The sequence below is a fragment of the Salvia splendens genome, chromosome 10 (assembly GCF_004379255.2).
Source record: "Salvia splendens isolate huo1 chromosome 10, SspV2, whole genome shotgun sequence".
Taxonomy (NCBI): domain Eukaryota; kingdom Viridiplantae; phylum Streptophyta; class Magnoliopsida; order Lamiales; family Lamiaceae; genus Salvia; species Salvia splendens.
This window is the reverse complement of record NC_056041.1, coordinates 6,086,705-6,104,934: the sequence shown is the minus strand read 5'-3', so window position 1 is coordinate 6,104,934 and position 18,230 is coordinate 6,086,705. Positions and strand designations below refer to the sequence as shown.

General features: G+C 37.9%; 3 protein-coding genes and 1 pseudogene across 3 annotated transcripts; 3 read left to right on the top strand and 1 right to left on the bottom strand.

The window, feature by feature from the left end:
* Positions 1 to 97: 97 nt before the first annotated feature.
* LOC121751866 lies at positions 98 to 1,030 on the bottom strand (annotated as a pseudogene).
* A 6,950-nt stretch (positions 1,031 to 7,980) lies between these two features.
* Positions 7,981 to 9,706, top strand: LOC121751289 (2-methylpropanoate--CoA ligase CCL4-like). Its single transcript, XM_042146005.1, has 2 exons — positions 7,981 to 9,010; positions 9,126 to 9,706. The coding sequence occupies exons 1-2, from the start codon at positions 8,026 to 8,028 to the stop codon at positions 9,704 to 9,706; spliced, it is 1,566 nt and encodes a 521-aa protein (XP_042001939.1). The 5' UTR covers positions 7,981 to 8,025.
* A 2,452-nt stretch (positions 9,707 to 12,158) lies between these two features.
* LOC121751074 (2-methylpropanoate--CoA ligase CCL4-like) lies at positions 12,159 to 14,036 on the top strand. Its single transcript, XM_042145788.1, has 2 exons — positions 12,159 to 13,205; positions 13,394 to 14,036. The coding sequence occupies exons 1-2, from the start codon at positions 12,221 to 12,223 to the stop codon at positions 13,975 to 13,977; spliced, it is 1,569 nt and encodes a 522-aa protein (XP_042001722.1). The 5' UTR covers positions 12,159 to 12,220; the 3' UTR covers positions 13,978 to 14,036.
* A 591-nt stretch (positions 14,037 to 14,627) lies between these two features.
* On the top strand, positions 14,628 to 17,279 carry LOC121751075 (protein BOBBER 1-like). The gene is made up of 6 exons (XM_042145789.1): positions 14,628 to 15,104; positions 15,689 to 15,861; positions 15,994 to 16,042; positions 16,161 to 16,327; positions 16,843 to 16,926; positions 17,018 to 17,279. The coding sequence occupies exons 1-6, from the start codon at positions 14,723 to 14,725 to the stop codon at positions 17,054 to 17,056; spliced, it is 894 nt and encodes a 297-aa protein (XP_042001723.1). The 5' UTR covers positions 14,628 to 14,722; the 3' UTR covers positions 17,057 to 17,279.
* The last annotated feature ends 951 nt before the right edge of the window (positions 17,280 to 18,230 follow it).

Below are 18,230 nucleotides of genomic sequence, written 5' to 3'. Positions count from 1 at the left end.
TGACCTATGTCATGTTCCTTCAATCGACCAAGTGGCGGACATACTCACAAAGCCTCTCAGTCTCCAATTCTTCGCTAGATTACGAAACAAACTCGGCATTTATTCGCTATCTACGCTCGAATTGCGGGGGCGTGATAGAGTTAAGATTAAAGAAAATAATACAAATATGCAACGTGGCGACGTTGCATAGCCTCTGTGAAGAGATCCCAACAGAATTGAGAATCTCTTGTGGTCCTTCATGGACCATTAGCATTGTTGTCACTTTCTAGATCCTTCTTTCATCTTGTATAAATTCCTAATGTACTATTGAACAAATGAGCAATGAAATATTTCTTCTGATAATATTTGTCTCTTTCTCTGCTTCCATTTATGGAGTCTATCTCTAAAGCTTTCACACACCCCTCTTCCGCCGCCTTCCCGCGGCTTCTTGGACGGTGGAACTAGCACCGGCAAGGCAGCGGGATCGTCGAGCTTCCTGGAGCAGGCGTGCGTGAGCGCAATGAGCGAGACGCTGTCGCCTAATGAGTGGTGGATCTTCATCACCACCACCGCCTCCGCGTCCGACGTCTTCACGGTCAGGACGTGGAACTCCCAAAGCGGCTTCGCCGACGCGTCCATCGGAATCTCCGACAGCCTCAACGCGTACTCTGACACGAACTCGTCCGGAGATTCCGCGGACGAAGAGGTGGCTGTCGATGTCCACCACTGTCCGCCTCCACTTGTACCTGCCCCCGCTCGTCATCTTGTTCCGACAGAATTAATTTGGAATTTTTAAAAATGGGTTAATTTTTGAAAAAAAAAGTAAATTTGAGATGATAAAAGAAATGCTAGTACTAACGAGGATGCTGGAGAAACGAGGGTGCTTGAGGAGAGTTTGTTGCACACATTTCTTGAATAAAATGGGATCGATTTAACCCATGAATATTATGATGCAGATATTGAATTTGGGGGCTTGCATCATTCGCCCGGTCGGGCTCATTGGCTCGTCGTCGTCTTCTTTCTCCTTTACTTCTAATTTCTTTATCGCCATTGATTTCATTTTGGAGTTTTTCATTGCTACTCCTATAATTTTGAAATTTAAATAGCTACTAATGGAGTAATTATGATTACTGATGGAAAGTAGGTTTTGGTTGATCCATGCAAATGAAATTGGTCGGTCTTGAAAGCGACCTGATACAAATAAGGGCTAAATTAATTGGTAGAGCTAATAATACAAGCCAACATTTATTGGTATAGTTATTGAGTGTGCACTGTAATTTTCAATTTGCAGCACACAGATTTGTGACTTTGTCATTCAATTATAATATACTCCAGTATACAAATATGGGAATCTGACCAAAATAAATTAATTTCAAATTAATTTGAATTTCGACTGATTTAGCCGGTAACAGCATCTTGCTCAACTCCAATTCCGACCATATATAGGTACTCCATTATTTTTCAATTAATCTATTTTCAGATAATGTTAATTTTTAATCACGATTAATTTCTTTGTTCATTAATTGTATACTCTATTATCGTGTTTCAACGTAACTTACTTTTTTAAGAATTATCTTGAACCCTCGGTCTGCTTTCAAATATGGCGATTGCTTTTACTTCCCTATATTTATTGCTACTCTAACACGTGTTTGGATTATAAATATAAGTTTATTTAAATAATATATATATATTTATTGGTTTGCTGTTTGTTTTGTTACTTTTGTTTTTATAATTTTCTTTTGAAGAAAATGAATTGTGTAGGTATTAACTTAAAGAGCCATGCAACTGTACCATTTATTACACAACTTAGGCCATCCACAATAGGAATAGCCCAGCAATAGCCCAGCCATAGCCTAGCCACTGCCACATCATCAGCACTAAAAATCCTCCTACCACATCATAAATAGCCCAGCCATAGCCTAGCCACATCATAAATAGCCCAGCCACATCAATAGCCACATCACTAATAACAATTATATAAAATGACATAATTAACAATCACACAATATACGGAATTTAATTTACGAGACATATACGGGAAAAGTTTAAGATAGAGAGAGTACTCGTTAAAACAAGTGGTGCGAATGAAAATGACGAGCAAAGCGCGTATATATAGTGTTTCGGAAAAAAAAAATTAATTTTTGCGCTAGGCGGTGCGCTGGGCGATCCGGGCGCTGCAATAGCGCCGAACGGACCGCCCAGCCGACCGCCCAGCGCCACATAACCGCCCAGCGCTGCGCGGTTTCTCTCTCCACTCAGCCGCTGGGCGGCTGCAATAGACCGCCCAGCGAACCGCCCAGCGCCGGCGCTCTGCTGGGCGGTCGCTGGGCGCCTATTGTGGATGGTCTTAGGGTATAATAAATATTCAACCACTTCAATCACTTCTCCTAACCAGGTGCAGCTAATGCAAATTATTTAATCAATTATGAAAAGTTATAGGCAAATTATTTATAGTAATTGGGCTTGTGAATATGTAAATCCTCGATATAATTTATTTGGGCTTCTGTATATGTAAAGCCTCAATAAAATTAAGACAATTACATTGTTAATCGTTATTTTTTCAGTATAAACGTCTATAAAAATTAAAATAACAATGTTCATAAATAGTATATATTGCCCCCGACAACCAAACTAAAAAACTATATTGCCCCACATCGCAAACAAGCAGATAAGATTCAAGATATGGTTTCGGAGTTGCTTTAAATAATTTGTGAAGCAAACAAGAAGATCATCGCACAACAAGAAAAAAGATATACCCGAGGAAGGAGTTTTCTCACCATTACGAACTCGACATATTTGAATCAGTCTGTGATGAAGAGAGAAACATATTTTACTAATGTTTTGAGTTGGGGCTATATTGGTGTAGATATTATTCTTTATAGGGTTTACCTAATAGTGTAGAAATTATTCTTTATAGGGTTTACAGAATGTGAGGCTATATTTTGAGTGCTAATTAAAAGACGGTGATGATATATCCAAAATAACTTTATTTTGTTTTCATATTATATTTAATTTGTCATATTAATTTCAATTTTAAAATAATTTTATGAAATGATATTAAATCTATCAATATATAAAGGGAGAGTTTTTTGGGATGCCATGTGGCACAGTTTTGGCGGGAAAATTGTTCATTGGTTGAAATGTATTCATTAAATAAATAATTAATTGAAAAAAGAAAAATAAACTATTAGTCAATATGGTTGTCCAATGAGATGATAGCGTTTCACATAAGTTTAAACCTCTATAAAATTAACATTTACAAGTTCCATGAATTACACAGAAAACAACAAAAGAGCATTAACTCAAAAACCAAATCAATACTTGAATCAACCAAGAAATCTGTCGGAGCACACCACCACTGAAGCCATCAGAGCAGGTGCAGGCGGGAGGAATGGCGGCTAAGCTGTGCGGAAGGAACTGGCGAGGCATGAGGCACGGCGACGAGGCTGTGAGGAAGGAGCGCCGGCGAGAGCCGCCCGGCGATGCCATGGCCGGATAAGAATAGAGCCAAGAGAAAAGGGGAGATGGATGAATTGGGAGTTCAACCACGACGAACAGCTCGCGACGGTTCGACATCAGTAGAGTGGTGGATCAGTGACGAGAAGGAGGTGATGACGGCTCTTATTGTCGGAGAACTGAACGGGCGATGAGTTAGAGGGTTGATGTTCAGAGGGTCTTCGATTTGGGGAGAGAAGAAAGCATGGGAGAGAGATACCGAAGAAAGAGAAGATTGACGGACGGGGGAGGAGCTGAACCGCTGAGTACGGATCGTAGGTGGAGAGATCTGTATGTTCTGATTTGGGGGACTGTGGAGGACCGATAGAGGGGAAGAGGCGTGTGTATTTGTATGTATATTATGTTTAGTTTGTAGGATGGATATTGGGGGGTTTAATAGTTTAAGTCTTGTAGATTTAAAATTTAAGCTTTTAAGTAATATATCACCTATCTATATTCATTGGATATGTGTAATTTAAATAGACAAATAAAAAAAACAGACTTAAAACATTATTGATTGCTTTCTGTAACTTTATTTATACATATTCCGCGTTCTTCTAATTTGTTGATAAATTACACGAATTACAAACTTAAATTATACTCCTACATGTTATATTTAAATACATTATTATGAGATTTTAAATTTTAATAAAATTGCATCCTATTGGTTCACTAACGTACGAGTTACGACATTAATATATAAATTTAAATCATCATCCAAATAGAAATTTTGATAAATTGAATAATATTTTTTATCTTGAAAAATACATTACAAAAATCTGCAGTATCTTTGCATTCGGTAAAATCTTTCAAAAAAATAAGTATTTAGTGACAAATTAAAAAAATATTGGAAGAGTAAAAGATTAACATGCTAAGACCATATAAAACTGGAGTATCATTTTTCTTCTTAAAGGTGGAGCCCGCGCACGCCTCTATTTTCTTTTTCTTTTTCTTTTTTATAAATTGTACACATGTCCGATTAATATCCCTTCTAACTTTCAATTATATGAATAAAATTGAGTGGTCATAATAGGCATTTGTTATTACATATTTTTCAAATTAGAATGATTTTCAATTTTGGCAATTTACTTTAAACTGATATTTGGATTTTATGAAACCAGTATAAATGTACTCCACTTTATTGTGTATTATTATATTTGAGCGTTTATTTTTTTGTATTTTTGCAATAGTGATATTACTGATAAAAATATTAAAAATTACTCCCTCTGTCCCGCTTAAGATGACACATTTTCCTTTTTTAGTTTGTCTCAACTAAGATGACACATTTCCTTTTTTTTGAAACTTTTTATCTTCAATTAATACACCTAACCATTTTTTCTCACTCCTATGAAATTATTCATCTTTCTTTCTCTCTCTATTTTAATACTTACACTCACATTTTCTCACTCCAATTTAATACTTTAACAAATAACTCCTAAAATCTCGTGCCGGCCAAGAAATGTGTCATCTTAGTTGGGACGGAGGGAGTACTATTATGTATTGTATTTGGACCGTCTCCCATAGTTGATAAATTGTTACTACGCAATAGTTTCACATTGTAGCTCTTTTCGTGCAGAGAGCCTATTACTACAATTTAAATTCAAACTATAAAAATAAGAACAAAAACTTTTAGGGCGTGTTCACTATAGGAGATTTCCATTTCTAACATTTGGAAGAATTAAATTTTCCAAGAATTGAACCATAATTAGCCACATATATAATTCTTTTCCCCATTGTTTAGTATCCTAGAATTGGCCAAGAATTGACCCAAATATTACCCAAAATAAAGACTTTGAATTATGGATTGACAATTTTATCCCTCCAAGTGGAAAGGTGGAAATGTGGAAAAGTAGGGCAAATGTGTAAAACCAAGTCCATTTCTTGGTGCATTTTTCAATGTACAAATAAATCTTACCTAAAAGGCAAGATTTCAATTCTTCCTCAATTGGCATGAATAGTGCGGACCCCATCTCAATTGTAAGGGCCCCAACAATTAATTAGTGGAAGGTAAACACCATAATTCCCCCAATTGGATCAAGAATTGACCAATTCTTACATAGTGATCATGCCCTTATAGATTTGGAACAATACCAAAATATCATTTTAGAATATTGAAAGATACTATCTTATAATAATATAATGCAATCGTTTTGAAGTTTGTTTGAATAATTATCTTTTGATTAAAAACACTAATTCAAACCTCTTCTCCAAAAGAATACCTTTAGCCGGAAAACATTTTCAAAAAAGTGTGCAATTTGACTAATTTATATTACTCTCTATCCCTTTTTAGTATCCTATTTGAGTCTGGCACAAGTTTTAAAAAATGTAAAGGAAATTTGGTGAAAAAACACAGTGTAATGTGGAACCTACTTTTGTGTATATTAGTTTAATAATAAAATGTGAGTGAATAAAAGTTAGTGGAATGTGAGTCCTATTACCATTTATGGAATAATGCTATCGGGACTCCTAAATTGAGACACCAAAAAATGGTAAACCGGGACTCCTACATGGGACGGAGGGAGTACAAGATATTAGCCTATGGTTATTGGAAAGCAGTGTTACAACAACTCACAAAAATAATTTTTTTTACGTAATTGGTTAATAGATTCAAACGCGAATCAATCAGTAATTCTTGAGCATTTTGCCATGCATAATTTCTTTCTTCAAAGTGCTAAAGAAGCTACGAAATATTGCAATGCCGATTTTCAGTCTTTAAGATGCAGAAGAAGTTAAGAAATATTGTATTTCCGATTTCCAGTCTTGAGTGCTGTTTTGTTTTAAGTTTTTGTTCCTATTTATGAACATCAATGTTTTATTGATCAAAATTAAACTATTTATTTATTCAAATTATATGATTTTTTCCTCTTTGATCCTTAGTAGAATAGTTTCTTTGTTTGTATATATTATTCTAACTATGCCATAAGCTTTGATCCTTAGTCACATATCTCCTCTTTGTGTTTATAGTGTTATGACTACTTATATAATTAACACATATTCTTAAGAATGAACTTCATTATATTATTTTTATCCTCTGTTTACTTATCTTATAATTTATTATCATTATTTGAAAATTATATGTCTCGTACATAGCACGGATGATAACACTACTTATAATTATAGCGCAGTTTCAAAAGTTGTGAAACTGACGATATTAATGTCAGCCAGAAGTCATTATTTAAATGTCGAAGTACTTTTAAGGCTTGCAATATTAATTTGGACACTTGGACTTATTTGATTTGTTTCACTTGATACAAAAAGTTAGTGGTAAGAGTATATATCTTACTAGTATAATTAAATTTTCTTATAAAGAACATTTTTTAACTTTAATAAACCTTTACAAATGTAAGGAAACTAAACGAGCCTATAGTAGCACTTGATCTACATATCATATGCATGTGGATTGTAAGGAAAATTTAATTATACTAGTAAGATATATACTCTTACCACTAACTTTTTGTATCAAGTGAAACAAATCAAATAAGTCCAAGTGTCCAAATTAATATTGATCTACATATCATATGCATGTGGATTGATTCAATATATATCCGAATTGTCCTAGCTGTACACTTGATTTAATTTTCACGTTGTTTAGCTGTGCTTTTGGCCCTATTGTACACGAACGTAGGTCGACTTGCTTCGACTCTCTTGTACTCCATATAAATACTCCAAAATTTATGGAGTATTTGCTTATGGAGTAATTTTTTGTGATATTCCAAAATTTATTAGTCTCTCTTAAAAATATAAGTTTTTAAAAGGATTCAATTGTTAAAATAAGAGAGAGAAAGATAAAAAATAATAATAAAATTAATGTTAATTGATAATTATATCCACATTATTAGTGGTGTTTAGTTCCTCAAGTATTTTTTTTTCAATTAAAAAATCTATGATTTTAAAGGATGGATTAAAAAAGAAAAATGGAAGTCATATTAATGAGTTGAGTTTATACTTTATAGTGTTGGCAGCCATTAGATGAATCGTAGCGCATGATCTACTAGTTGTATATAGTAGTAATAGCATGAATTCCGAGTTTAGATCTGCGGCCCATCCCTTTCAGATTTAGCTGCTACTTTAATTCTTCCTTGTGTCTAATTCTATTTGTTTCCTACATTTGATTAAATTCTTCCTTATGTCTGATTCTATCTGTTTTCTACATTTGATTCTGTAATGTGTCTAACTCTCTCTAGCTGTTTCCTAAATCTACCATTGTGATTTGGGGAGGATCATCATCTCTTCACCTTCCACATCATCATATATATATACTAACATACGCTTTACACTTCCCACCAACAAACTAAAACGTCAGCACAAATCATGAATACTCTCTCACACACATACCTCAACATGAGGAACTATTCTTCCTCTCCATCCTTCCACCGATTCCTGCCGTTTCTTCCATGCCCGCCGCGACCACTCAAAGAACGTACTAGTACAATCTATGCTTCATTACCATTGCCTCACCTCTCCATCAACTCAACTCCCCTCTCTCCAACACATGGCAACGTACAACCAACATCAGCTGCAATTGCAGACAATCAAACATCTCTGAGCCCAATGCACTTTCTTGAAAGAGCCGCTGTCGTCTACGGCGACTGCCCTTCCATTATCTACAAAGACATCACTCGCACCTGGTCCCAAACCCGCACCAGATGCCTCAAACTCGCTTCATCCATCGCTGCCCTCGGCATCACCCGAGGCGACGTCGTATCAGTGGTGGCCCCCAACATCCCCGCCATGTGCGAGCTCCACTTCGCCGTTCCCATGGCCGGCGCCGTCCTCAACACCATCAACACCCGCCTCGACGCCAACAACATCTCCAACTTGCTCAGCCACGGCAACTCCAAGCTCGTTTTCGTCGACTCACAGTTCGCATCTCTTGTCTGGGATGCTATAACGCTGCTTCCGCCGCATCTTCGCCGCCCTATATTAGTCCACATCGAAGATCAAGAATATAGCTGTATCGACAATTCGTTTGATCTTGATTACGAGATCATGGTACAAAACGGTGACGCGGAGTTCGAGTGGGTCCGGCCACGCAGCGAGTGGGACCCGATCGCGTTAAACTACACCTCCGGCACGACTGCCGCGCCGAAGGGGGTGGTGCACAGCCACCGCAGCGCGTTCCTACAATCGGTCAACACGTTGTTCGAGTGGTCGGTGCCGCGGCGGCCGGTGTACCTGTGGACGGTGCCGATGTTCCACTGCAACGGGTGGAGCTTTGCATGGGGTTTGGCGGCGGTGGGAGGCGTCAACGTCTGCCTCCGCCGAGTGGATGCGCCGTCTATCTACCAGTCTCTAGAGGAGCATGGAGTGACGCACATGAGCGCCGCGCCGGTGGTGCTCAATATGTTGAGCAATTACACCGGGAAGACGTTGACCGCTCCTGTCCATGTGTTGACCGGTGGAGCGCCGCCGCCTGCAGCGGTCCTTGGGCGGGCGGAGTCGTTGGGGTTCATTTTGACTCAAGGGTACGGGTTGACTGAGACAGGTGGGCTTGTTGTGATGTGCACGTGGAAGCAAGAATGGGAGCATTTGAAAGGTAAGGAGTAGGAGTAGGAGTATATAATATGAACACATGCAGTTATACATGTAAATTACTAGTGTGAATGTTTTCTAGTATGACAGTAACATGTCCCTATTATATGTACTGACAGGGTCGGAGAGAGCGAGGCTGAAGGCAAGACAAGGAGTGGGATCTATTTGCACCACTGAAGTGGACGTGGTGGACTCATACACTGGCCAGAGCGTGGCCCGCGACGGCAAGACAATTGGGGAGGTGGTGCTGAGAGGCGGCACATTAATGTTGGGATATCTAAACGACGAAGAGGGAACATCGCGGTGCATGAAAGAGAATGGGTGGTTTTGGACAGGAGACATGGGCGTGATGCATGAAGACGGGTATTTGGAGATCAAGGATAGGTCCAAGGATATCATCATATGCGGTGGGGAGAACGTTAGCAGCGTCGAGGTTGAGTCCGTTCTCTACAGTCACCCTGCGGTACACGAGGCGGCTGTGGTGGCACGGCCGTGTAAGCACTGGGGGGAAACGGCGTGTGCATTTGTGAGCTTGAAAGCAGAGAAGAAGCCATCGGAGAAGGAGATGAGGGAGTTCTGTAAGGAGAGGATGCCGCTTTTCATGGTGCCCAGGTCGGTGGTGTTCATGCCAGAGCTGCCCAAGACATCTACCGGAAAAATCCAGAAATTTTTGCTACGGGATATGGCTAAACAAATCTAATTCTCTAGTGGCTACCTTTACTATGTTATTATGGAGCATTTTCTTTAAACGGTCTATACATTATGCAATATTAATGTGAAATATTGTAAAAATTGTCTCTTATTAGAACTTCGAAGAATGACATGTACATATAAGTCATAGGTAGCTGTTTAAATCATTTTTTAGGCGAATGATAATATTTTTACAAGTCTTCATTATTTCCATAAAATAATGCATAGCCATCTTGATGTAAGACACAAATTGTCACAAAAGTTAGTCATATTTTGGGAAAGAAATGACTTAGTTTTATTACTGCATTTGTAGTAGTATTTAATAGTACTATAAGTAACAGTAGAATATTTTATTTCATTTTAAAATAGGTTTGCAAAATACAAATAAAATAAATATACAAATTAGTGGAAAAGAAAAGTTAAAAATGTATAGAATCTATTCCGTAGGAGATCTGCAAAATAAAAAAGTGTGAATTATTTTTTGAGATTTAGGCGGCCTAGAGATTTACAAGAGAGCCTCTAAAATTTAAGGCTACGTCCATTTAAATAATAACGCACCATTTTTTAATACTCTCTCGATTTTTTTAAATACATTTTTTTATAGATTTTTTTTCATATATCAATATTAGTCCAAATTATTCTTATTTATTTAGTTAATTTTGATTTTCCAAATTATTTTATTGTAAATATAAGGGCATTTGCAATGGTTACTGCCATTACATTCCGACAGAATGGAACGTGAAACATGATGTGGGTGCTCCACCAGTATAGGTGTAACATGAAGCTGATCACTTGCATGTTGATGGGTGGGCTTCGTTTTGGAGTATTTCTAATAAATTTTTAAAAAATTGAATAAATTAATTTGAATTCAAAATTTACTATACTATTTAAATATATCCGTTACCAAACGAATTTCTACCAACGTTTTTCAATTTTTAGTCCTCCAATTAATACGTTTGATTCTCTTATATAAACTTCATTTTCTATCTTCCCTCAATTGTCTTTCATTGCAACAAAAAATTCGGATAAGGACATTTTTAATGTTTTTAAGAATGTTAATTTGTGTGTTTTAATTATATTACCAATGCTTTATAAAATGTTTTTATTGTAAGTGTCTCAACTAAAATTACAAGACAAATAGAAGCGTAATAAAAAAGCGAAAAAATTAAGATAATTTGTGCTCAACTTAAAGGCATTTTCTTTTGCATTTTTTAAAAATTTACAAACGCTATTAATTGCGTCTCAATTTTTGTATCCCTAAAAGATAATACTATTGTTTCTAAATTTTGGCAGTATGTCCAGCAGCGATGATCAATACGGCTCCTGTCCACAGCGATGAGTGAGTAGGATTGAAGAGTCTTGTTTACCCTTTGACATAATATTGTCATAATTATAGGGGTGGGTAGGTACGGTATACTTTACCGAAACCACCATATCGTAAATTCGGTATGCGAAAAAATCATACCTTTACCTTATCAAAATTTCTGGTATACTTATTTTCGGTATGACGAATTTCCATACCGATACCGTACCTCATTTTCAATATACCTTACCGAAGTTCGGTATACCATACTTTTGCGGTATACCTCACTTTCAACATCAATGAAAATAGAATATTTGAGTTTTTATAATATTATTTATATTTTATAATTTTAAAAAAATATTAAATATATTTTATTCATAATTAAATTAGTATCTCTCAATAGATTTTATAATTTAAAATATATAAATATATTTTATATATAATTATATTTATATTTTACTATATACCGGATTTTGATATGCCGCGGCATACCCCGGTATATGAAAATTCATGCCGTTACCTTACTGAAATCTTTCGGTAAGGTATCATACCGTACCGAAAATCACAGTATAGCGAAAAATTGGTATTTTCAGTATTTTTTCGGTACAATAAGACCGGTATGTGGGTATTTTTCCCCATCCCAAACCATAAATACCCCGATGGCCAGCTAGTCGCTAGATGAATAAGTAATTATACGGCATGATCTATATATCGCAAGAGCTTGCCCAACTATTTGTAGGTTGCACAACCTATTTGTATAGCTTGAATTGAACTGAATCTGGTACTCCATTTCGCAAATCAGTTCAAATCCCAACACACTTGCTCATGATTTTTTTCCCTCAAAACAATTTATGAGCTATGGATGAGAGGTCCGACATCTACAAGGAAATTTGCTTCTGGATTTAGCCCAATAAATGTGGGTAAAGCTTATATTATATATGACACACTTCGTACATTATATACCATCACCAACGAACTAAATTGTGTTCATAAATCATGAATACTCTCGCACACACACCCCTTAACTTGAGGCAATTTTCTTCTTCTCCATCCTTCCGCCTATACACGCCGTTTATTCCAACCCCGGGACCACCGAAACAACGTACAATCCATGGTTCAATACCACCGCCTCACCTCTCTAAGTCCTACAACTCAACCCCTCAAAAACTCGGCAACGTACAACCAATATCAGCTGCCAATGATCAAACTGCTCTGACTCCTATGCACTTTCTTGATAGAGCCGCGGTCATCTACAGCGACTGCCCTTCGATTATCTTCAACGATATCACACGCACGTGGTCCGAATCCCGTACGAGATGCCTCAAACTCGCATCATCCATCACTGCCCTCGGCATCACCCGTGGCGACGTTGTATCTGTGGTGGCCCCCAACATCCCCGCCATGTGCGAGCTCCACTTCGCCGTTCCCATGGCCGGCGCCGTCCTCAACACCATCAACACCCGCCTCGACGCCAACAGCATCTCCAACTTGCTCCGCCACGGCAACTCCAAGCTCGTTTTCGTCGACTCACAGTTCGCATCTCTCGTCTGGGAAGCTATAACGCTGCTTCCGCCGCATCTTCGCCGCCCTATGTTAGTCCTTATTAAAGACCAAGAATATAGCTACAGCGAGAATTCGTTTGATCATGATTACGAGAGCATGGTAGAAAACGGTGACGCGGCGTTCGAGTGGGTCCGGCCACGCAGCGAGTGGGACCCAATCGCGCTGAACTACACCTCCGGCACGACTGCCGCGCCCAAGGGTGTGGTGCACAGCCACCGCAGCGCCTTCCTGCAGTCGGTCAACATGCTGTTCCAGTGCTGCGTGCCGCAGAGACCAGTGTACCTGTGGACGGTGCCGATGTTCCACTGCAACGGGTGGAGTTTTCCATGGGGTTTGGCGGGGGTGGGAGGCGTCAACGTCTGCCTCCGCCGCATTGAGGCGCCTTCTGTTTACCAGGCTCTGGAGGAGTATGGAGTGACGCACATGGGTGGAGCGCCGGTGGTGCTCAATATGTTGAGCAACTACACAGGGAGCACGTTGACCGCTCCCGTCCATGTCTTAACAGGCGGTGCGCCACCGCCTGCGGCAGTGCTTGAGCGGGCTGAGTCGTTGGGGTTCATTGTGAGTCACGGGTACGGACTGACTGAGACAGGAGGCCATGTTGTGATGTGCACTTGGAAGAAAGAATGGGACCATTTGCCAGGTATATATATTTTGGGATCTATAATCTCTCGCTTTGGGTCAAGTCCACCCTCACAGACTTATTTTTGATTAATTTCCATAAGGCCTCAAAAAGTGTTTTTTTCTTAAAATTTGACCAAAATTTAAGATTTAATGACAAATTTTCAATTTGTATAATATCATCTTCCTATTATAACTACTAATTAATAGGGTCGGAGAGAGCAAGGTTGAAGGCAAGACAAGGAGTGGGATCTATTTGCACCACTGAAGTGGACGTGGTGGACTCAAACACTGGCGAGAGCTTGGCCCGAGACGGCAAGACGATTGGGGAGGTGGTGCTGAGAGGCGGCACATTGATGTTGGGATATCTAAACGATGAAGAGGGAACATCGCGGTGCATGAAAGAGAATGGATGGTTTTGGACTGGAGACATGGGCGTGATGCATGAAGATGGATATTTGGAGGTGAAGGACAGGTCCAAGGATGTCATCATCTGCGGTGGAGAGAATATTAGCAGCATTGAGGTGGAGGCCATTCTCTACAGTCACTCTGCCGTGCATGAGGCGGCTGTGGTGGCACGGCCGTGTAAGTATTGGGGTGAAACACCGTGTGCGTTCGTGAGCTTGAAGGAGGCTAACGAGAAGCCATCAGAGAAGGACATAAGGGAATTCTGTAAGAAGAGGATGCCGCTTTTCATGGTGCCCAGGTTAGTTGTGTTCTTGCTGGAGCTGCCCAAGACCTCTACCGGAAAAGTCCAGAAATTTTTACTCCGAGATATGGCTAAACAAATCTGAATACTCCAGTTCCTATTGTTATTTCATTGTATTCCCTACGTCCGCCATTATATTTCTTCAAATTCGTATCAAGTTAATCGGTGTCAATTAATGAGGGAACGGAGGGAGTACATTCTAAAGTAAATTTGCCAAATATTGATGGATGAGCCCAAACAGAAATTAGTGCCAAGTAAAATCGAACAAAGGAGAGGGAGTAATAATTTTGGAATTTGAAAAAGGTTATAAAGATTACAAGGTAATATCGTAAAATAGTCAAATATGTTTTATATTATAGGAAACTTTATTAGATGGAAAGTGATGAATGAAATATTAGCATTCACCAGTCTGAATAATTTAGTGGCTATCGCTACCAGTAAATTATTAGTATAATTTTGAAATTTAAAATTGGTTATAAAGATTATGACATAATATTGTGAAATAGCCAACTAGTATATTAGATAATAGGAAATTTTATTAGATGGAAAGCGTGATGAATGAAATATTACCATTCACTATTTTTGTTGACTAAAAAAATTGAATCTCTGCAATATATCTTGCTAATTAATCCTTGAAAAATTAATCGAATTGGAATCAATGTAGTTCTATAAAACTTCAAGGACCTCCTTGCAATTGTTACCTCTACTCTATATAAACAACACACATTGTTTCAGTCATAATCAATCTAGTTCTCTAAAATCCCTAAACAACTCTTCAACTTCATCAAAAACCCTAAAGCTCCTTTTTTTCTCCACCAACCAGTTAATCAATGGCGATTCTCTCCGAATACGAAGAGCAAGACCACAAGAAGCCGTCGTCGTCTTCGGTGGCGAAGCCTTTTAACGCTGCCCTGGACCCCTCTGATCCGCTGGGGTTTCTGGAGAAGGCGTTTGAGTTCGTCGCGAGGGAGAGCGATCTGTTCAAGAGCGATTCGCTGACGAGGGATGTCAATGCGGTGGTGAGGATGGTGAAGGATAAGTTGGAGGGGGAGGAGAGGAAAAAGAAGGAAGCAGAGAAGAAGGCTGCGGAGAGAAAAGTGGCTCCGGCCCCTGCCCCGGTGAAGAAGGAAGAGACTGTGAAGGTGAAAGAGGAGATCGTGGCGAATAAGGAAGCACAAAGTAAACCTGAAGAAGAGGCTAAGGGGCCTCGAGGTATACATCATTGAACTTTATATCTAATTTTCCTTCCTTTTTGTCTTTTGGTTTTATTTATGGTGATATGCTTTTAATGTTATCGAATTGGATGGAAAAAATATGTGCTTTATTTGGCGTAACTAAATTTCTTGCCGTGGTAATCTATTGTGCACTCGCCTGATGAAGTAATGAACTTTGAAAACTGGATATGTTCTTTTGCTGCTTTGTAGTATTAAAATGAATCTTGTTTGAGGGTTGCATTATCCCTGTACTGATCTCAGGGTCAGAAAGTATACTAATTGTAATGCGAGATAAGCTGAACTTTTGGTTCGTGGGATCTATTGTATCTTGCTTTTTTAAGTCTAGAAATATATTGGGATGATTGCTGACTAGAGTTTTAAAACATTTTAATAATACCACATGCTTCAGTTTTTTAGCAAATTCAGTACACGATGTTTTAGTGTAACAATATGATGATGTGCACTCTTCTGTTTGGGTGCCTGAAGTTTGAACTTTTTTCCTTCTCTTTGCCACTTCTGATATTCAGATGACTATATTATTGTTGAGTGAATATGTTCTAACTGGTAGTCGTCTCTAAGCAGCTCCTAACAAGTTGAACGGCCTTGATATGGATACATACTCTTGGGGTCAGTCTCTACAAGAGGTTAACATTTATGTTCCTGTGCCACCTGGAACGAAATCAAGATTTATTGTGTGTGAAATCAAGAAGAAACATCTGAAAGTTGGGGTCAAAGGTCAGCTACCAGTTATTGATGTAAGTGTGCAAGACTCTTTCTTTGTCTTAATTCATCCACATGGGGACCTCGGCTATTTCCGCTGTAGCATATGATACCTTTTGTTTTGGTCAGTGTAATGTAAGTTCTCAGTAAGTTATTTGTATCTGCAGGCTGAACTATTCAATTCTGTCAAGGTTGATGACTGTTTTTGGAGTTTAGGTACATTTATTGCACTATGCAATTAGACATAAAATGTTGTTTTATTTCATCTTACTACTTTTAAGCTTTTTTCATGGAAACCATATGTTATTGCTGAATTTATCATTCAAATGTTCAGAGGACCAAAAAACTGTCTCCATTCTCCTTACCAAACAAGACCACATGGAATGGTGGAAGTATTTGGCAAAGGGTGAGCCAGAAATTGATACTCAGAAGGTAGAACCAGAAAATAGCAAATTAGGTGATCTGGATCCGGAGACTCGTTCTACTGTGGAAAAAATGATGGTAAGACTTGAGCAATTCCCTTGATCCCTTTCTCCTGTGGTTCATTTGTATATGTAATTGCATAATTGGTGCTTGCATCTGTCCAAAGGCCTATGTCTCTGCCTGATTAGTTATCTCTGCTCTGATATACTGATGAATAAGACTTCTTAGATGCAATCTTTAATGAAATACTAATATACTACTAGTATGAAAAAGAATAGAAAGGAAAGTAAGTGATTCTCAAGACTTCTTTCGTCTATACTGTTAAGGTAAAGCACTTTTTGTATGAAGTTTGAAAATTAAGTCAATGAAATCGATTATGGAGATTAATGAATAACATCTTATTGGGAGAAGAGCATCTCCCCAATGCTCTATTGATTTTCAAAATGGCTGAATGCCTATGGGAGTCCATTTTTTTGTTTATTAGTTGTGCTTTGATGGGCCATTATCCCTACACGTCTCGTTCGTCTATATCTCCTTTACTAAGTATGTGTGATTTTCGCTGCTCTCATTTGATCCTGAAATTCCTTCTTCAGTTTGACCAACGTCAGAAGCAAATGGGCCTCCCAACAAGTGATGAGATGCAGAAGCAGGAGTTATTGAAGAAGTTCATGGCTGAGGTGACTTGACCATTGTGTTCCATGCCTTCCCTTTTTACTTCGATTTGTTTTCTAGACCTTTTTACTAACTGAAAAATCATGTATTTTGCAGCACCCAGAAATGGACTTCTCAAGGGCGAAGATCAACTAAGGATGCCATTTTGTGAAACTTGCTTTTTGCTTTTCTTTTTTAAAGACATCAGTAATATGTTTAGCTTTAATATTGAATTGAACTTCTATGAACTTAGAAATTATTTTTATGTCCTGAAATTAATTGTCTGGATATGTATAATAGAGGCCGAATCCTATAGTCTTTAATTGTAGAGACTTATACTACTGCACTATTTAATAGATGCCAAGTGTTCCAATTCGAAGATCTGCACATGCTAGTATAATATGAATATTCTGAAAGAGAGAATATTCTCTAAAAATATTTTTAATAGCGTCGGTACTTGGCACAGTTATTAAGTTACATTGTATTGTACTTATAATTAAAAAAAATTATGTACACTGATTTTTGTAGGCAACGAAATCTATAACAAGATTATAAGTTCTCTATTGACTTGCATTACATCTAATGATCCACGCCTGCCCAAAAGGAATGACAAAATTCGATTTTTGAGGTTTTAGCTTATAACATGGTGGATAGTTCAACGGTTCAGCCTCAGTCCTTTATTTCCGGTATATTCTTGATTAATAACGACAAACAAAAATATCAATTTCAAGGTCCTTCTCTATAAAAAGTCCTCTTCTAATAAATTTTTCAATATAAAATAGGCCTAACATGATAGTGATCAAACCTTACCTCCACCAGACCTCCATTATTTCATCATACCTTCTTCTTTTCCTGGTCCCCTTTTATTTCATTAATTAATAATTTTCACACTAACTTCTTCATTTTTTATGAGATGATGTGCCGTTTTTACCCTTGGCGGTTATAAATTGATGTGTGTGAATATATGGTAAATTAGATAGAACTCAATTATCCAAATTTAGACATTGAACACATTTGTGGAGTCCTATCTATGTCCATTGGGAATGTACAATATTAGTAGTTAAACATATGTTTTGTTCATTTTTCAGACCTAAAATATAGGGTTAATATCTATAGAACTGATAATGGTAATGGATTACTAATTGTTTTTTCTACATCTTAGTTTTCATATATAGAATTCGAGCTCGTGCAGGATCCTTAGGTGTAATTATATTCTTCTTCCTCTACTTTACTAGCTAGTTGTAGTACATAGATTTAAGAACTTTGTTTTTCATTTTATTTTTTCCCCAAGAAACTGGTGTTGGTGCAATATTGTTGTTGATGCTCGAAT

Excerpts from the sequence above, each read along its gene's own strand:
- LOC121751289 (XM_042146005.1), top strand. The coding sequence starts at position 8,026 with ATGCACTTTCTTGAAAGAGCCGCTGTCGTCTACGGCGACTGCCCTTCC. Across the intron at positions 9,011-9,125 it reads AGAATGGGAGCATTTGAAAG|GGTCGGAGAGAGCGAGGCTG; the intron begins GTAAGGAGTAGG and ends ATGTACTGACAG.
- LOC121751074 (XM_042145788.1), top strand. The coding sequence starts at position 12,221 with ATGCACTTTCTTGATAGAGCCGCGGTCATCTACAGCGACTGCCCTTCG. Across the intron at positions 13,206-13,393 it reads AGAATGGGACCATTTGCCAG|GGTCGGAGAGAGCAAGGTTG; the intron begins GTATATATATTT and ends ACTAATTAATAG.
- LOC121751075 (XM_042145789.1), top strand. The coding sequence starts at position 14,723 with ATGGCGATTCTCTCCGAATACGAAGAGCAAGACCACAAGAAGCCGTCG. Across the intron at positions 16,043-16,160 it reads TGACTGTTTTTGGAGTTTAG|AGGACCAAAAAACTGTCTCC; the intron begins GTACATTTATTG and ends TCAAATGTTCAG. Across the intron at positions 16,328-16,842 it reads CTACTGTGGAAAAAATGATG|TTTGACCAACGTCAGAAGCA; the intron begins GTAAGACTTGAG and ends TTCCTTCTTCAG.